The sequence below is a fragment of the Moschus berezovskii genome, chromosome 21 (genome assembly GCF_049115385.1).
Source record: "Moschus berezovskii isolate FMDL1 chromosome 21, NW_MosBer_1.0, whole genome shotgun sequence".
NCBI lineage: Eukaryota > Metazoa > Chordata > Mammalia > Artiodactyla > Moschidae > Moschus > Moschus berezovskii.
This window is the reverse complement of record NC_142480.1, coordinates 12,453,887-12,472,586: the sequence shown is the minus strand read 5'-3', so window position 1 is coordinate 12,472,586 and position 18,700 is coordinate 12,453,887. Positions and strand designations below refer to the sequence as shown.

At 55.5% G+C, this 18,700-nt stretch overlaps 1 protein-coding gene across 1 annotated transcript in view; it reads right to left on the bottom strand.

Moving 5' to 3' along the window:
* Positions 1–18,700, bottom strand: part of ITPK1 (inositol-tetrakisphosphate 1-kinase) — a 153,914-nt gene that overhangs the window by 21,449 nt on the left and 113,765 nt on the right. Inside the window, exons 6-7 of the mRNA XM_055418412.2 lie at positions 374–472; positions 41–81 (exon numbers count right to left, since the gene is read on the bottom strand). Of these exons, the coding sequence (XP_055274387.2) occupies positions 41–81; positions 374–472 (140 nt within the window). The remainder of the gene's footprint in view (positions 1–40; positions 82–373; positions 473–18,700) is intronic.

Sequence of the window (18,700 nt, the reverse complement as noted above, 5' to 3'; positions counted from 1 at the left end):
AGGGGGACGGGGCTGTCAAGTCATCAACGCCTCCACTCACCTCGTGAGAGTTGGTGCCATGAGCCACTCTGGTTTTGCAAACTGTGGGTGGGGGAGAGAAAAACAGGAGTTAGCAAGGTTACTCACTTACAAAGCCCAGTCGGGCAGATACGGAGAGAAACTCTCAAAACCTCCTGCGGCCCCTGGGGTGGGGACGGGGGTCGTGGGGAGCTGGGGAGACAGGCTGACTCCACCAGGGCCAGCACCTGCCCTCAGGGGCACTAGACGGTCACCATCAGGCCAGGCCCTTACCACCCCAGGACCCAGGGACCGGGGCCGTGCCCTCCCCGGGCGGCCGAGGCCTCCCTCCACCCCCAGGAGTTCAGGTGCTCACTGAACGGGAAGGCCAGGCCGTTCTCCTCCAGGAGTCGCATGGTGTCATCCCCACAGAGGCTCGTGAGCTCCATGAAGGGTGGCGAGCAGATCCTGTCGTCTGGGGACGGAGGAGAAGCCCGCGTCAGCACTGCCTGCTCCGTGGGGCCCCTCAGCACCCCTGCCCGCCCCATCCAGCAGCCCACACCCCGAAGTCACCCGTGGGCGTGCAGACACACACGCACACACGTGCCCTGGGAACGAGGGCACCATCATTAACTACTGTCAATAGCATTCCCGTAACGACGGACCGACACGTGATAACAGCAAAGCCTGAAGATCAAAGAAAAGTGAAAACCAGACTGACTTGATCCCACCTTCTCAGCCCGCACTTGGGCTTGTGAGCGCACACTCACACAGTGCTTGACAACGGGATGCTGTTTTGTGACTCGAATTTGCACTCCATCAACTATGAACACTTTCTGTGGGCAGTTAAGACGCCCCTCCATACACCATCCTGGCTTAATGATCATTGGAGGATGACGCCAGCCCTTCAGCTCCTAGCCTGAGGCCTGTACTGCTGAAGGCTTTGCATACATCACGCTGAAGTCTGCAGATAATCCTATGGGGGTGGGGTAGGGGGGGTGGAGGAGACGCTGAGGCGGGGTAGGGATTAAAGGGGCTCGCTGTCACACAGGGACCCCTCTCCTGGAGCCTCTCGTGCCTGACAGAGGGGCTTCTGCCACCGCCGTCACATGGATGGGCCACAGACAAGCACAAACTCCTGACCTCCTCTGGCTGCCAGACTCCAGCCCCACCCAGCCCACACCCAGATCCCCTGCTTCTGCTTTCCTAAGTCCCCAGTCTCAGGGGGCTGCCTGCCTTCTCTGCACACCCACTCAGTGGGTTCCTGGCGTATTCGGTTTTCTGAAAAGCTCTGGAAGCTGGGTGTGCTCTGTTTGTCAGGACGATCTTGGAGCCAGGCACCAAGTGAAGGCAGAAAAAAATCTTTCGTGGGGAAACAAAGTGCATTCTGAATCTCTGTGCAGATTGCTACATGGCACCACTGGCTTGTTATTACTATTTTGTCTACCTCCGTCCCCAATCAGGGCACCGACTCCTCAGGAGGTAAGACCACCCTGTACTTCTGGGCACAGGGGCCGGGAAAGGCTGAGCGTTAGTAGGATGGGGGTGACCCCCCCACACATACACCCACAAACTTGGAAACCAAACCAAAAGAAAACAATAAAGCAGCTTGTCTCCAACAGCTTCTAGCTACTTGGCTGGCTGGGAGGTCAGTACATTAAAACATTAAAACCAAGGTAAGATCCAGCTTCACATATCTCATAAAAAGCAAGTGCCAAGAATTACACAGGGTATATTAAAAGTGCTTTCATTTCCCTCCTCGCCCCCGACCAGCAAAGTCCAAAGTCCAAACAGGCGCAGAGTGATGGCAGATTCTGGGGTGGGCATAGTTTCTCGGGGACCCAGGGAGGGAGGAGCCCTCGCGGATGGCGAGGCAGGCCCTCCTCTGCTTGGAGCACTCACATTTCTCACAGACGGAGGCTGAAACAGAGGCAGTCCTTGCCCAAGGTCACTGGACAGGCTCACAGGCAGGTCAGGAAGAGAGAAGCCAGGAAAATCAGAGCACCAGGGAAGGGAGTGGGTGGCGTGTCCTGGCTCTCAGCTGTAAGCCATTATCTAAATGGGGCCCCGTTTCTGCACCCACTGCCCAGAGTCAGAGCCAGGGTGGAAACACTGGTGAGGGGCTGGCAGGCCATGGAGGGAGGCAGTGGTCTGTGCAAAGGCTCCCTGCTGTACACCCTCCAGCCAGGCCCTGATGGGGTGTAAGACTCCAGGCCAAACAAACTAAAGGGTGTGGCAGCAGGCGGGCTTGCGGCAGCACCCACCTGGTCTGGCCCCAGCCCTCCCACGGGAAGACTCAGAGCTCCCTGGAGGCAAACAGATGGCCTCCTGTTAAGAGCTTCCAGATTTTTTGGAGCAGGTGAATCTTTTATCATTTGTTGTTTAGTGACTAAGTCATGTATAACTCTTTGCGACCCCATGGACTACAGCACGCCAGGCTTTCCTGTCCATCACCATCTCCCGGAGCTTGCTCAAACTCATGTCCATTGAGTCAGGGATGCCCTCTAACCATCTCATCCTCTCTCACCCCCTTCTCTTGCCCTCAATCTTTTCCAGCATGCGGATCTTTTCCAATGAATCGGCTCGTTGCATCAGGTGGCCAAAGTATTGGAGCTTCAGCATCAGTCCTTCCAATGAACAGTCAGGGTTGACTTCTTTTAGGATGGACTGGTTTGATCTCCTTACTGTCCAAGGGGCTCTCAAGAGTCTTCTCCAGCACCACAGTTCAAAAGCATCAATTCTTCGGTGCTCAGCCTCCTTTATGGTCCAAATCTCACATTCATACATGACTACTGGAAAAATCAAAGCTTTGACTAGATGGACCTTTGTCAGCAAAGTGATGTCTCTGCTTTTTAGTAAGCTGTCTAAGCTTTTATTATAGATTTGCCTTCAATGCCCTCCCCACCCCAGGCCATCAAAGCTTTCCACCTAATGTCACGGCTAACGGCCAACAGTCAAGAAACCCCACTTGTTAACGTGCCAAACACTGGTCCACGTAGTCTGCAAAACAACCATTTCCCTCCGTGAGAGCCCCATAAGGAGGCGCTGTCACCCCCATTTTACAGAAACGGGAAACGAGGCACAGATAGGTGAAGTTCCCCGTCTAGGGTCACACCGTGACTAAGGGGTGCGGTTGAAGGGCTCATCCCCAGGCAGCTGGATCCCAAGTTCAGGCCACTGACCACAGCCTCCCCAGCAGAAAAGTGCCTGCTCCTATTAACAAAATAAAAGGACAAAACTCACACAATCCTATCAGTAGATGTAGCAAGAGCATTTCAGCTAAAACTATGAAACGCTTGGCAGAACACACAGGTGTAGGTCTTTATGACCCTGGATTAGACATGGTTTCTTAGACACCAGAAGCACAAGCAAACGAAGTAAAAACAGACATTTGACATCGTCAAACTTTAAAACTTCTGTGCTTCGAAGGACACTATCGAGAAAAAGACAACCCAAAGAATGGGGGAAAATATTTGCAAATCATATATCTGGCAAGAGTCTAGTAGCCAAAATACATAAGAACTATTAACAACCAAACAATAAAAAAGACCAGTAACCCAAGTTAAAAATGGGCCAAGGGCCCAAAATGGACAGTTCTCAAAATAAAGACACACAAATGGCCAGTAAACACAGGGAGGAATGCTTGACATCATGAGGCATCAGAGAAATGAAGATTAAAACCACACGTGTGAGGCTGGCTACAACCAAATCAGACAGACAGCAACAAGTGTCCTGACGCCTGCTGGTGGGGACGTGAAACGGTCCAGCTGCTCTGAGAAACGCTCTGGCAGGTCTTCACACAGCTAAACATAGTTCCAGCAGTCCACACCTAGGTGTTTCCAAGAGGACGGAAACATACGTCCACACAAAAGCCTGTCCAGGAATGTTCACAGCAGTGTTATTCATAACAGCCAGAAAGTGGCAGCAACCCAAATGTCCGTCAGCTGATGAGCTGGCAAACAAGAGGTGACACAGCCGCACGATGGAGTATTATTCAAGCATAAAAAGGAATGGAGTTCTCATGCATGCTGCAACACAGATGAACCTTGAAAACATCACGCTGAGTTGAAGGAAGCCAGTTAGAAAAGCCACAGAGTATATGACTTCATTTATCTGAGATGTCCAGAACACGCAGCTCCATTGGGACGGAAAGGAAATGGGTGGCTGCCGAGGCCTGGGGGGCAGGTGGAATGGGGAGTGACTGCAGGCGGGTCCATTTCTTTTTGGAGTGATGAAAATGTTCTGGGATTAGATAGTTGTGATGGTTGCACAACTTTCTGAATATATTCAAAACTACTGAACTGTATCTACACTTTAAAAAGGTGGATTTTATGGTACGTGAGTTATACCAATTGAAAAAAAAAAAAAGGAAAAAAACCCCAGCAGCAGCAGCTGAGATCCACTGGGCGCAAACACTTGACCTGTGCAGGAAACTGGGCTAAAGAAATGCTTTAGGTACGGCTTCTCTTTCAGTTCTCCAGCAAACCTGCAGAGTCCTGTCCCCCACCACCGACCCCGTTGAGTCCCAGGTGAATCAGAGAAGGACGAGGGCAGCATTCCCCCAGAGATGTCTGGGGTCCAGATGAAATGCAGAGACGAGACATTCCTAATGAACAGGCCACAGCGAGCATCAGACCAGACACCCCCACCTTTCTGGAATCTCAGGCTCTGGTGTCCGAAGTGGAAGCAGGACCCAGCAGAGACGACAAAGGAGCGAGTGCATCAGGAAAGGAGGGCCATGCACAGAGTCGCCTTCTTCTTCCTTTATCCTAACTTGAGGCCGGCTGACCACACCCTGAGCAGCAGGCAGGACCAGCTGCTGACCCCACGCCCTCTCCAGGGTGGGCCCAGGACTGGAGACCACCCAGGTCACGCTGCCCGAAAGGCCCACAACATTTCAAGCTTGGTCACCCCCTGATGGGCCAGGCTTGAGGGAAGGCAGTCCTGAGCCCCACGGGGCAGAGGCTGGAAGGGACTCGTGTCCCTAACTGGGCTGCTGGCTGCTCCACGCCCGGGGCTTGTCCCAACTCTAGACTCATGGACTGTAGACCATGATGACTGTAGCTTGACCCAATTTCTGGTGGCTTGTAGCTAAAACCATCCCGCAACGCCTGTGAGATCGCAGTAAATTAGAAACTACAACTGTTCCTACTTTGGTTTTCAACCACCAGTCAGGAATGAAACAACAACAAAAATGTGTCGCATCCTAGGAGCCCGAGATCCAGCAGTAAAGGAACACGAGCCATGCTGCTTCGTGGAGCCCGTGCTCCAGGTGCAGGGACCAGGCCACAGCCAGACAGAGGAGTAAAACGGACAGCCCAACGGAGCTGGCGGGTGACCTGGGGACTGCAAGGGGGTGCCAGTGGAGGTGGGGCGTGCCCAGAAAGTGCCTTGTGGAGCCAAGACACGGGAAGACGAGCAGGCAGGCCGGGCATCTGGGGCACGCGTACTCCCGGCAGACAGAACGGCCACTGCAAAGGCCCTGCTTGAGGACACGGTGCCACCCAGCCTTGGAGAGGAGGATGGTGACATCGGTCTAGCCTGTGGGCTCAGAGGTCACCTGAGTGGGAGGGCTGAGGAAGGAGCCAAGCCCTGCAGCGGTCGAGCCAGCGTCTTGGTGGCATGGGACACGTTGGCCCCGTCCCATGTGAGGGTCGGTGCCAGCAGTGGTCCCTGCAGCTGTCCCCCTACCCCCCAGGAAAATCCCAACAGTGCCAGCAGCTCTTCTCCCCCAAATAGCATAAAGACTCTTCCTATCAGTCAGCACTGGGAGCCCAGGAGGCTATTTCTGGTCCCCCAAAAAAGGCTACTTATTTATCTGTCATCGTATTTCTGGATGGGAGTTGGAAAGGAAGCTTTTTTTAGTTAGGTGGTGGGTTGCGTTCTGTTAAGAGCTGAAACAGCAGCCCCTGGGAACCTGAAACACCCCCCTCTTCCCTGTCTGCCGCCCTCATCAGAGAGTGTGAAGTCAGAGGTCCTGGGAGACGGCAAGTCCTATCACGTCCAGAAAGGGGAAGAGAAGAGTTCAAGGTCACGCACAAGTCATGGGCAGGCCCAGGGTGAGAACCCAGGTGTCCGAGTCACACCCCCGCCTTGTCCATGGTGCCAGGTGGCCACGCTCCCAGGCCACTGGGGACAGATGCTACCGAACTAGCAAGAGAAGCAAAGACAATGACGAACTGGTGCCACAAGCGGGCAACTGGGGGAGGTGGAGACGGCACTCTGAAGGTGCAGCTCTGAAGCCTGACTGTGAACCTGGGGTAAACTAGCTGTAACTTTTGGCGAATGGCTGAACAATGCTGGGCCTCGCTCTCCTCATCTGTAAAATGGGAACAAGGCCTCCTGAGAGGGTTGTTAGGAGGCCTGGCACATAACAGCAGTGGTGACTTCTCTTACTACACTGAGCGAGGCCAGCTGGGCGGCTGACAAGAGAGCACGTAGATTCTAAATTGTAGCTAGCAGCCCACGTCCGGTTTCTGAGGATGACAGTGCTGGGTCTCCCCCTCCGTGGCTTCCTGGCTGTGTCCAGCATGGTGCTGGCACCAGGCTGTGAAGGAAGCCTTGGCGGGGCTCTGGCAGGGCAGAGCAAGGGCCGAGGGACAGCTGTGACGGGACTCTGCCTCAGTTCATTTCTTCCAGATGATACCCGACAGAAACAAAACCCAAGGACACACAAAGGCTGGAATCCTCTGATGCTTCCGTGAAGGGTGGGACCCCAGAGAACGACACCCACGAGTGAGGGCTGTGCTGAGGCGAGAGGAGCTGAAGACAGGCCAGGGCAAGAGCCCGCGGGGCCCAGAGCTGGCTGTGTGGTCCTGGGCAGCAGGGAGGACACACCTGGCTCGTGTCGGGAGAGAAGTCACTACACTCGAGGGCTCTGTCTCCCTCTCTCTAGAACGCTGGTTCCGCGAGGGCAGAAACCAGTGCGTTTTTTTCACCACTGTGGGCCCAGGGTCTAGAACACTTCAGGCACACTAGTAGGCGCTCAACAGAGGTTTGCTGAGTGAATGGACTGACCTTCGAAGGCACCCTGTGCACAAGGCCGGCTCCTCGGACATCTCGGCCACATCTGGTCGGATGCAGAGTCCGTGGTCAGTGCGCCTGGGCGCCACTGACCCACAATCCAGACCAGCCTGCCGGCCATCAGGCCCTCTGGTCATTGCCGGGTCCTCACGCTCTGCTCCCCAGAGGCTTGCCCCACCCCACCCCACCCCCAGTTTGTTCCATCTGAAAACACAACAGTTGACCCCTCACAGTTGACCCCTCTCAGTCTGGCCACTGGCTTCTCTGGAGGACTTTCCCCTGCAGAAGCACCTTGTTTATCTGCCTTGCTATAGCCGTGACTGGACTTTCCTTTTTAACTGTTTTCCACTGAACGCTGCTGCCACCAGTATTTTCCCATGATTCTGCATTTCCTGGTCACCCAACTGCCGACATTTCCCCTCAGGTTGGACATTTACGTTTGTGCCAATTTTCCTCCACCGTAGACAGGGCTGAACACCTCTCAACGCATGATAAGGCTTGGGGCTTGTGATAAATCATTTTCCGCAGTCACATGCCCAGGAGCTGGGGGTCTGGGGCCCCCTGGAATCAGCATTTCTATGGTTTTTGCCACAGAGTCATGTTGTTCCCCAGAGGGACCATGGGAGAGTTTCCTGGGGAACCAGCAATGAGGGGTCTTGACCATGCTTTTCCAGCCCTGGGGAGTTCCATTTTCAGAAACCTGGGCAGTCCTTTCATGAGGGAGTATGACCGGTGACATAATGACCCCCACACAGGTCACTCTGGGGCCTGCAGGCCCTGTGGCAGAGGGAGCAAGGCACAGAGACCCAGGCTGGTGGGGGGAGCCCCGGGCAAGGCCTGTGCACGACCCAGGGAGCAAAAGCCTGGGACGGGGGCCCGGAGACCTGCATGCAAGTTCCAGCAGCTCTCCCCTGAGCCTGGGCAAGACCCAGCCTTTCGGGTTTTGGGTTCCTGATCAGTAGTAGACTGACGGTCATGATTAATCACTCCTGTCTACTTCCTGGAGTTGCAAGGAAGAGGAGAACGCGCTGTGGAATCTGTACCCACTAAAGAAGCCAGCTCCTGCACTTTCCTGGTGGTCCAGTGATTAAGAATCCGCCTGCCAATGCAGGGGACACAGGTTCGATCCCTGGTCTGGGAAGATTCCACATCCCTGAGGGGCAACTAACTAAGCCTAACACACTGCACAGGCCCTGGAGCCTCTGCACACACCGGGTCCTCAGCCCTGCAAGCACCTTCTAGCCCCTTCTCGGCATGAGAAGCCCCAGCCTGTCCTCCAAGCCTTGGGTCAGGCCACCTCCCTCCTCTAAGCATCACCTTCCCCACACCTGGTAGGAGCGCTTCCCTCTGCCCCGCAGTGGGCTCATCAGGCCCCTGTGTGCCTGGGGTTTGAATCTTGGTTCCAACTCGCATCAGCTGTGTGACCCCAGCCAAGTAACTCTACTTCTGCCTCAGCTTCCTCACTGGAAAGAGAACAAGAGCAATAGTATCTACTGGTGACTCAGGGGTAAAGAATATGTTTTCAATGCAGAAGATGTGGTTTCGATCCCTGGGTTGGGAAGAATCCCATGGAGAAGAAAATGGCAACCCTCTCCAGCACTCTCGCCTGGGAAATCCCATGGACAGAGGAGCCTGGCGGGCTACAGTTCATGGGGTTGCAAGAGTCGGACATGACTTAGTAACTAAACAACAACAGATTTTTAAATGATGAAATAGTTCATTAACACAGTTTCCTCTGGGAGAAGCACTCCCACCCCAAGGGTCTGGGTAGCTGTATCAGCCTCAGCTGTATCGCCCAACATAACCCATCCCAGGATCAAAGCTGGATGATCCCCTGGGACAGACAGAAGAAAATCGGTGGCCCAGCACCGGGGTTTCTTCCTAGCTACTGGAGTTTGTTAACCAAGGAGCCCCCTTCTCGACACCCTCCCCCCTGAACCATCTTCTCCCCACTGCGGCTGTTCTAACCACACACCACTGGATTCCTGGTGTTCTGCCCACCTTGTCTATTGAGCCCGCCATTGAGCCCACACTGCGCACAGTGGCTGGATCCTGGATTGTCTTCTTAAAGTTTCCACCTATATACTGAGGCAGCCCTCAGTTCAATAATCATCCAAGTCAGATGTGAGTGAAGGTTCGAAGCCTTTCCCGGCAGCCTGTTCCTGTTACAGGCTGCACTGCGTGTGTGCATGCTCACTCACTTCAGTCTGTCTGACTCTTTGTGACCCCAGGGACTGGAGACCCCAGGCTCCTCTGTCCATGGGATTTTCCAGGCAAGAATACTGGAGTGGGTTGCCATGCCCTCCCCCAGGGGATCTTCCGGACCCAGGGATCAAACTCGCATTTCCTGTGCTGCACGCGGATTCTTTCCCACTGAGCCACCTGGGAAGCCCATGGGCTGCACCGTGTCCCAGTTAATTCACATGCTGAAGGCCTGACTCTCAGGATCTCAGGACGTGCCTCTTATTTGCAGACAGGACCTTCCAAGAGGTGATTAAATGAAAACGAGGTCATACAGGTGACTAACGTCCTTGAGAAGAGAAGACAGGACACAGATGGAAGACTATGAGAAGACAAGGGAGGAGACAGGCGCCTACAAGTCAAGGAGAGAGGCCTCAGAGGAAACCAGCCCTGCCAGCACCTTGATCCTGGACTCCAGCCTCCAGAACTGTGAGAAAATTAACTTCTCTAATTCAAGCCACCCAGTCCGTGGTGCTCTGTTGAAGTAGCCCCGGCAATTACACTTCCCACCTCCTCTCAGAAGGCAGAACCAAGTTCACTCCCAGCCAAACCTCGGCGCCAAGAAGAGTGGTCTCCCTGTCATCCCCCGGCACAACCCCTGGGACTCCTCTGTCCCCCACCAGTCGGCAACAACCTACCCAGCCAGCATCGCCCAGCCCCTTGAGAACAAGCTGTCTCATCACAATGACGCCCCCTAACAGACTCCCCCAGCATCTCCTACCCACAGTCCTGCCTGTTCCACCATCATCTCTCGCCTGCATCGCTACCTTGTTCAGTTGCTCATCTCTGGTACCCTACTAAACACCCACGTGTTTGGGTTCCGACTCTGCAACCGGATGGTACATTCCTTGGGGTCGGGACCTGGCCTGACCCCTAGCCCAGTGCTGCGCAGAGGAGGCAGCCCTCAGAAAGAACTCTCTGTGCACATGTGTGAGATGAACTGAAGGAAGATGGAATAAAAGTGAGCCGAGCCTGGAAACGAAAGGAGAAGGGGAGCACGGAGGAGCACAGCTGACAGCACAGGGTAGGAAAGGCGGCGGTGGCCTGCAACTCCTCAGCTGACCACCATGTGGCGCTGTCGTTCTGGCACAGCCCTGGTGACGGTGGCCACAGGACCTGCGGGCTGGACCTTGCCTGCCAACCTGCAGACTCCAGTGTTCATGGCTCATCTGGTGCCAGACAGTCCAAAGTCGCCTTCCCCCTGCCATTATGCTGTTAGAGGGCAGGAGCCCCGTGCTCTCGAATCCCAGATGGGGAAAGACGCTCTCTGTACATTCTGGGGGAACCAAGTTTCAGCCTGACAGCAGCTCTGAAAAAACTGGATGGTTTTTTTTGCCTGTGGCGATGGCAGCCACCCAGTAATTCAGGACAGTCAGGTGGGAGGTGGGAAAGCACCGCAGGCCCGGGCCAGGAGGAGGCGGTCAGGAAAGGATGATAGGCCCATGGACGAGAGGAGACAGAAGTGAGAACTGGTCTCTCTGATGTGAAGCCAGGTCTGGGCATCAAGAGGGCACTGCCTGTCCTGACCTTGATTCTCCTGCTCCCGCTGTCCACTTATAATGTCCCGTCCACTGGCCTGGCCAGGAAGGGCTTCAGTATCCAGTCACTGCACCCCACATGCCTCCCCCAGGCGGGGCTCCATCCTCACCTTGCTCGCTTCAGGAGGCGTGCTTCCTGGGATGACCCCCATGACCCCCCTCCCACCCCCCAGTAAACCAATCTACGCTGATCCTCTCCAGCGACACTCAGGAACTATTCCCTGCTCTGACCCAGCACGTCCCCTAGCACCTAGTTCCAGTTCACTCAGCATTCCCTTTACCGAAGGTGACTCAGCTCTGCCTGCAGCCCGAGGGCCCCTGGAGGCGCAGGGGCCTGGATCTGCATGGGGATTTGTGTCAGGCTTCAAAAGGCTGGAAATGCCTGGACAATGGTGACATCATCAAGCCTCTTCAGACCCATCCATAGCCCCAGGTGAGATGAGATTGAAATAATACGTTTTAAGACGGTAAAGTTCCAGCCGCATGCCCTGGGGATGCGGGGACTGGGGAGCCTGACTCACCGGAACCTCATGGAAATCTGCCAGGGCTTTGGGCTGGATCCCAGGAGAGGCCCACCCTCATTCTTAGAGCCCCTCGCAGGTCACGGGTATACGCAGTGGTGGGCAGGGTCCTGATGCTAGGTCTACTCTCTCTCCCTGGGCTGGCCGCCTCTTTGTGCCTCTGTTTCTATATCTCCAAGAACTGGGTGGGGGGTGGTTTGAATAACATTGGTACCTACTCCCCAGGCTGCTGGTGAAGACGTGAGGACCAGCGGAGTCACCGTGAACGGCCGTGCAGGGAGAAGCGCCACGAAAGGCTTGACTGCCATGAGTCGGCGTTGGGCCCCTCCTCCTTGGGCACTGAGGTCCAGCCTGGGCGTCCCTTCTGAACCCACGATGGGGTCGAGGGCCCCTCTGGAGCGAGGGCTGTCTCAGGTGCTGCTTGTGGTACCCCCTCTGGTAAAAGGGAGGAGAGAGGCCCTGTCCACTGCTCGGGCCCAGAGGGGCTCACACAGAGCCGGAGGGTGAGCGAGGCTCACGGCCAGCCCTGCAAGGGAGCTGGGTCCCGAGGCAGCCTGGGGCGAGCCTTCCCCAGGCACGACTGGGCACTGCTCACTGTCCAGTTCACCTGGCGTGTCTGAGGGGAAGAAGGGCCTGATACCTCGGAAGGTCAAGTGAGGACACCGCATGTGAGGAAAGGTCTGGGCTCCGTCCACTCAGGCCCCTGGTCACGCAGACCAGGCAGTGACCTGGGGGCGCCTCAGGGCCTGGAATCAGCTCCGACGGTGCCCCTCCCCAGAGCCCTCTGAGGGGAAGCAGAGAGAGGTGGCACGTCCCAGGTGTAGACAGGCTCACGCTGTCTCCCTGCCACTTACATAGGGCAGGGGGTGAGGGGATGAGAGGGGGCCTGGCAGGAGTGCTGTGCGGGGCTACCTGGGGCACCAGGAGGGCTGGACACGACGAGACTGCTTGAAAGTGGAGGGAACCATTAGGATGCATACGGGGGCCTGTATTCTCTCAGAGAGCGCCCCCTGCTGACAGCCCGCAGGGACACTGCACCTCAGTCCTACAGCCGCAGGAACTGGGTGCTCACTGCCAACAAGCGGAAGCCCGGGCACGGGTTCTTCCTCAGGGCGTTCGGATGAGAACTCAGCCCTGCTGACACCTTGATTCCCATCTGTGACATCCTGAAACCAGAGACCAACCAGGTCAGGTAGAATTCTCACCTACCAAACTGTGAGATAACAAGCAGCAGGCCGGGGGGAGGCGGGGGTGAAGCTACCGAAAGTCACTCAGCTTGTAGTGACCTGTCCTGCAGCAATAGGAAACTCACAGGCTTGGTTACTAAGCGTTTTCAAGGAGGGACCTTCATTGTGCTATTTGGAGACACTAGGTAGTGGGGTGGGTGCATTTCAGTAGTGGCTACAGTCCCTACCCTGCTCCCTGGAGGCTTCTGAAGGGCCTCGCTTAGGCCCAGCTGCAGCTGCCACCTCCCTGCTAGCAGCCTGATCCTTGGCTCGCCAGCTACAGGCTTGCTTGGGGAAGCAGCTTGAAATTATTGGAGGGGGTGGCTTCTGGGCACAGACAGAGGGGAACAAAGGCCACAGGTCTGACAGGCCCTGTCTGACATGGTCCTGGTCAGCCGGACAAGCAGTCTCCCTCCCGTCTGACTCAGCAAATGACTTGTTTCATCTTGAGGGGACACAGTGCTACTTGCTCCGGGCATGCTCGAGGCCAGGATTGAGGAAGCCAGACACAGGCTGGCGGAGACAGGGACATTCCTGAGTCCCGTTCCAGCTTATGGAAACGGCTGCTGGAAACGCGGATTAACTCTGTGGCAGCTGTTTGCACTGATTTATGGCCCCTTCTGGACCCAAAGGCTTGCTGCCCCACTCAGCTCTGACTCCCAAAACGCAGCAGCCTTTTTCATTTTCAAAACGTTTTAAAAAATATTTGAAGTGCTCTCTCTGGCCATACACATTCTAAAAGCAGAATAGAAAATGTCAGCTTGGCCCAGTGCAAAGATGAAGCTGCCAGCAACGAAACAGTCCATATTTTAAAACAATGACACATGGGACTTCCCCGGTGGTCCACTAGTTAAGGCTTTGCCTCCCAATGCAGGAGGTGCAGGTTCGATCCTTGGTTGGGGAGTTAAGATCTCACATACCTCCTGGCCAAAAAACCATAACACAACACAGAAGCAACATTGTAACAAGTTCAATAAAGACTTTATATATGGTCCACATAAAAAAAAATCTTAAAGAAAAAATGAGACAATATCTTTAATCCCAAAAGTGGCTCTAACCAATGAATAAGAAAAAGACCCCCAACCCAAGAGAAAAATGGGCAACTAACATGAAAAGATTCATACACAGAAGAAACGCAAAGGGCCAACAGACACATGAAGAAATGTGCAATCTGGTCAATAACAGAAGTGTAAATGAAAGCCAGACAAAGTTATCATTTCTCCAGCAGCCATTTACAATGGGGCAGAAAATTTGTTCAAACGTTTTGAAGAACAATCCAGCAATATCCACAAGGTGAGAGATGTTTACAGTAGTCTTTGGGAAATTCCACTTCTAGGGATTAACTTTACAGAACTCTGCAGAGACCTGTGTTGACTGCAGCTCAGTTGGTTAGAAGAAAAAATCCAAATCAAACTGGAATGACTCAATGAGGTCAATATAATTGAATAAACTATGATTTTTTTCCCAAGCACGTGCTGAAATATGATGTTGCCATCAAAAAGGGCAGATCAGACCTACTCCTCTTCATCTTTGCGGGCTGACATGGAAAGAAGCCAAGACATATATTCAGTGGAGAAAAAGCAAGTTATATGAGAACACAAGTAATAGGATGCTGTTTCTTTTTTTTTTTTTTTGTAAGCACACACGTATTTGCACATGTATGAGAAGGGCCTGGAAGGATGGATTCCATACTTAAAGACGGGCGGTCTCTGGGAAGAAAGGAGGGGGATCAACAGGTGTGAGAGTCACCGACAATCAGAGTCCTGCATGCTGACAGAGGGGACTCAGGACCAGTTACTGTGCAGGCCTCGGGGAGAGCGGCCTTCCAGTCTAGCAATTCCTGGGGTGTGCTGGGTGGAGCAGGCTTCTTCTCAGAAGCATGACAAAAACAAGAAGGGGGACCCATAACCCAGGAGGAAAGGGCTAAACATTGGAGGTATGGCTTCTCCAGCAAGAGCCCTGGACTGAGCTGGAGGTTCCCTCGCACCAGACCCCGGTCCTGCAGGATGGGCAGGCCGACACCTGGGGGGCCGGGCAGGTAGCTGTCTCAGGGGTCAGCTCCTCACAAGCTCACTCGCGAGGTGTGTGAAGCATTTTCCTGGCAGGTTCATCCAAAACTCCAGCCTCCTGCACAAGAGCAGGGCTGGAAGCTGACCTTGACTCAGGAGCAATGGTCCTTGGGGGCTACATCATTCTCCTCTTCGTCCTCCAAGACTCCAGGCCCTCCTACTAACCACCAGCTTTGCCGCGTGCCTCCCACCCAAGCCCCGGGCGCCCTGTGGGACCAAGGAGAGGAGCTGAGAGCACCTGGGTGCCAGCTGTGGGCCATGCCCACTGCAGCGCGCAGGGCCAGGCCTTCCCCACACCCTCCGCTGCCACCCCCCAACTTGAAGGGAAGGCAACCCCCGCATCACAGATGAGCAGACGACTCAGGAGAGGCCCAGTGACTGCCCAGGCCACACCAGCAGGGCTGAGATTTGAGCCCAGGCTTGTCAGTGCCAAACCCTGTTCTTTTCCACTACCACGTGTCACTAACCTCAAAAAGGACAGGACTTTCGTTTCCTCAATAAACTGTAGGAGGCTGAGACTCCATGACGGAAGCAGGGACCCTGTCTGGACAATGCCATTGCCTGGACACCAGGGGGCGCCCAGGAGCAGGGCCAGAGCCCCGAGCGCGTCCACAACCCAAGTGCAGGTGAAGAGAGGCAGTCCATGCTGGGGCCAGAAGCCGGATTCAGGAACCGCTGGCCAAGGGCGTGGGTTCGGATTCCAGCTCTGCACGCAGTAGCTCTGTGGCCTTAGCCAATTAGACTCAAGGGACATCAGTAACCTCACCGCTCTAGGGGGTAACCACAGTGCCATTGTGAGGATTAGATTAGCTAATACAGTGCCTGGCATGCAGCCAGTGCCCCCAGAGTCAGCCACCTGAGCGCTGACAAACCGGCCCCAGAGGAACAGGGACCTGCAAGCCGCACAACACAGGGGTTGCAAGCAGACCCGGGGCATGGGCCTCAACTCCAAGGCCTCTCTTGCTGTCTCCTCTCCCACCAACAGCCCTGTGCAGCTCTCCAAGGGCGGCCAGCCAGCCCCATCCCTGAGTGAGAGCCCCCCGGCTCGACCACACACACCCACCTGAGGCAGATGCTCTGTGGGGATCATTTTTCCCAGGCTCTTCGGCAAGTTATTTTCTCTTTGCTTGGTGTCTGCTACTGCTACTGCTGCTAAGTCGCTTCAGTCGTGTCCAACCCCATAGACAGCAGCCCACCAGGCTCCCCCATCCCTGGGATTCTCCAGGCAAGAACACTGGAGTGGGTTGCCATGTCCTTCTCCAATGCATGAAAGTGAAAAGTGAAAGTGAGGTCGCTCAGTCATGTCCGACTCTTCGCGACCCCATGGACTGCAGCCTACCAGGCTCCTCCGTCCATGGGATTTTCCTGGCAAGAGTACTGGAGTGGGTTGCCATTGCCTTCTCCAGCTTGGTGTCTAGATTATTACAATTTAACCCAGCCCCCAAATGGCCTCCAAGATGAGTCCTGATTAAATTCCCACAAAACCCACAGGCAGAGATGCTCGATCTGCAGAGGGCACCCCCCTTCCCCAGGGAGGCCCAGCATCCGATGGCCATCTGTCACCTCCCAGAGTATGCGTGTGTGGGAGGTGCCGGGGGAGCTTCCTTGTGTCCACAGCCGTCTCGGAAGGGCCTCTGTGCCCTCCACTCGGTGGTCTGAGACTGTCTACCACCTGCTGCCCCCGGGGCCAAGGACACACACCCACATCATCCAGTCACAACCCAGCTTTATCAGCCGTCGCTCCAGCCAGTTTAGGAGCCAGCGAGAGCCTCGTCTGGGATTGCGTGGGGCGGCGGGGTCAGGCCTTGGGTTCTGGACTTCCACCTCAAAACCCCAGCCCTGGGCAGCAAAGCAGGTGCCCATGAGAGACGAGGCCTGCAGATGTGTGTCTAGCAATCTTAGCTGGTGACGCAGCCTCCCCACCTGCCCTTAGGCCTGCAGCAGGCAATGTTCAAGCTCCAGGAAGCTCTTATCCTGGGCTTGAATTGGATCCAAGTTCAGGGCCATCTGTGCCTCTGGTAAAGGGTGTGGGTGCAGCCACGCCCAGAAGAAATCATCCATGTGGGAAACCTGTGGCCCAGGCACCTTGGGGTGGGTCCCTCTGTAAGCCTACCGACCTCATGCTGTATGTTAGCTGGGCACACGGTTGCCCAGAATAAAGACCACAGTCCCCAGTTCCCTTGCACTTCAGTAGGTAACTCAGTTCTGGCCACTGAGATGTGAACAGGGTATCACTGTAGCTTCTGGAACTTCTCCTTAAAAGATAGCCTGGGCTGTTTCCCTTTGCTTCCTCGTTCTTAGTCCCTCTGTATCCTAACGTCTAGATTGTGGGTGTGGCAGGTGGAGTTTCAGCACCACCCTGGACCAGGAGGGGCCACACCTGAAGAATAACGAGTTGGGGAAACTTGGGCTTCTCCGTGAGAGAGAACGAAGCCCCTCTCATTTAATCCACCCTCCCGCAGGTCTTTACTGTGGCAGCAATTGTCTGTTGGTTTGGGACGGACAGGTCTGAGGCAGGAAGGGGCCGGCCTCCCCTGGCAAGCTCTGAATTCGAAACTATGAACTCTGGGAGCATGGAACTGAGATGGTGCCAACCACACCGAGGTCCTCAGACAGGTGAGGCTGGGAGCTGATGCTCTGCATGGAGACGGATGGCCCGCCGCAGTCCAAGGGCTCTGCCTGCTATCCCCGGGGGACCCTCCCCACATGTCACAGCCCACCAGGCCACCCCCACTGCAGAGCAGGGGGCCTTGGTCCCTCCCTGCAGCGCCTCCTCCATACTGCCGTCTTCTGTGCAGCCATCCGGGCTCTCTGAGGACAGGGAAGGCCACCTTGGCACGGGGGTGGGACGGGTGACAACTCCCAGGAGCCTCTGCCAAGCCCCTTCTCCCAACACAAAAGTGGTGTCGCTTGGACGGCTGTAACTGAGGAACTTAAGAGGGTAATTACGGCCCTTTACTGCAGGGCCTCTAGGAACAGCAGGAGCGGGGGGGGGGCGGCCGGCGATGCGCTTCCCAGAGAAGGTGCTCTGCATCTCACAGATGCAGGGCCCCGCCTCGGAGGACGGGCCGTGGGAGCCAGCAGTGAACTGCCCCGGGTGGGCAGGAAAAGGCTCCAGGAAGCCCCAGCCGCTGCCTACCCTCCTGGAAGAACACCAGCCCGGCTCGGTGCGCACGATAAGGAAAAACCCCGGGCGCAGCAGTCACGGCCCACCCACACAATTCCTGCTGGCTCAGGACCAAGCCTGTCTTGAGACCTGGGTCAACAAGTTCTCGCTGGGCCCTCTAGCGGGACACCCCCGTGATGACCTCTCTTGTGTTTGAGCTGAGTGGGGTCTGTCCTGTGTCCCCACTGGGGGCCGGTCACCCGCCCCTCACACCTGTGGGGGTCACCCTTCACAACAGGATACAGGTGACGGCCATCAAGATCCATCCCTAGGCCGTGTCTGCACTGCCTGTCTAACATGCCTTCTCGTCTCACTCACCAGCTCACACACATTCAAAGGCTGCTCATGAATGGGGTCCCCCACTGCCCGAGGTGTTCCAAGTCCCCACACCCCTGACCGGTGGTCCACAAGTTGACACAAGTACCCACTTCAGCTCCCTCCCTGCTTTGCTCATACCTCTGCCCTGTCTGGGAGGCCCAGGCTGTACCCCCTCAATACTTGCCCTCCCGAGAGTTAGCCCTGCTTCCCGTGCGCCCTGCAGTCTCGCCCCCAAACTCAAGCACTCACGCACTAGATCTGGGTTCACCTTTGACCCCCAGCTCTGTTTCTCTGCTCATAAACACAGAGACAGACTCTTAAGAGCCAATCTGGACAGCTCAGCCCTTTCCAGTGTAACAGGAGCAGGAAGAGTGGACCCCATTGCTGGGTGACGCCATGGGCTAAGGCCCGAGCTAAGAGCACTTCAGACATCATCCCAGGTACCCTGACCCTGGGCCCTGTGGATAAACCACTTTTTATCCATCTTACAGAAAACAGGCAAGGTCAGGTCAAGTGAACTGGCCAAGACCACAAGGCAGCAAGATTTGGAACCAACCTTAGTCTGTCTCCTCCTCAAAGTCTGAGCATTTTGCTCTAAAAA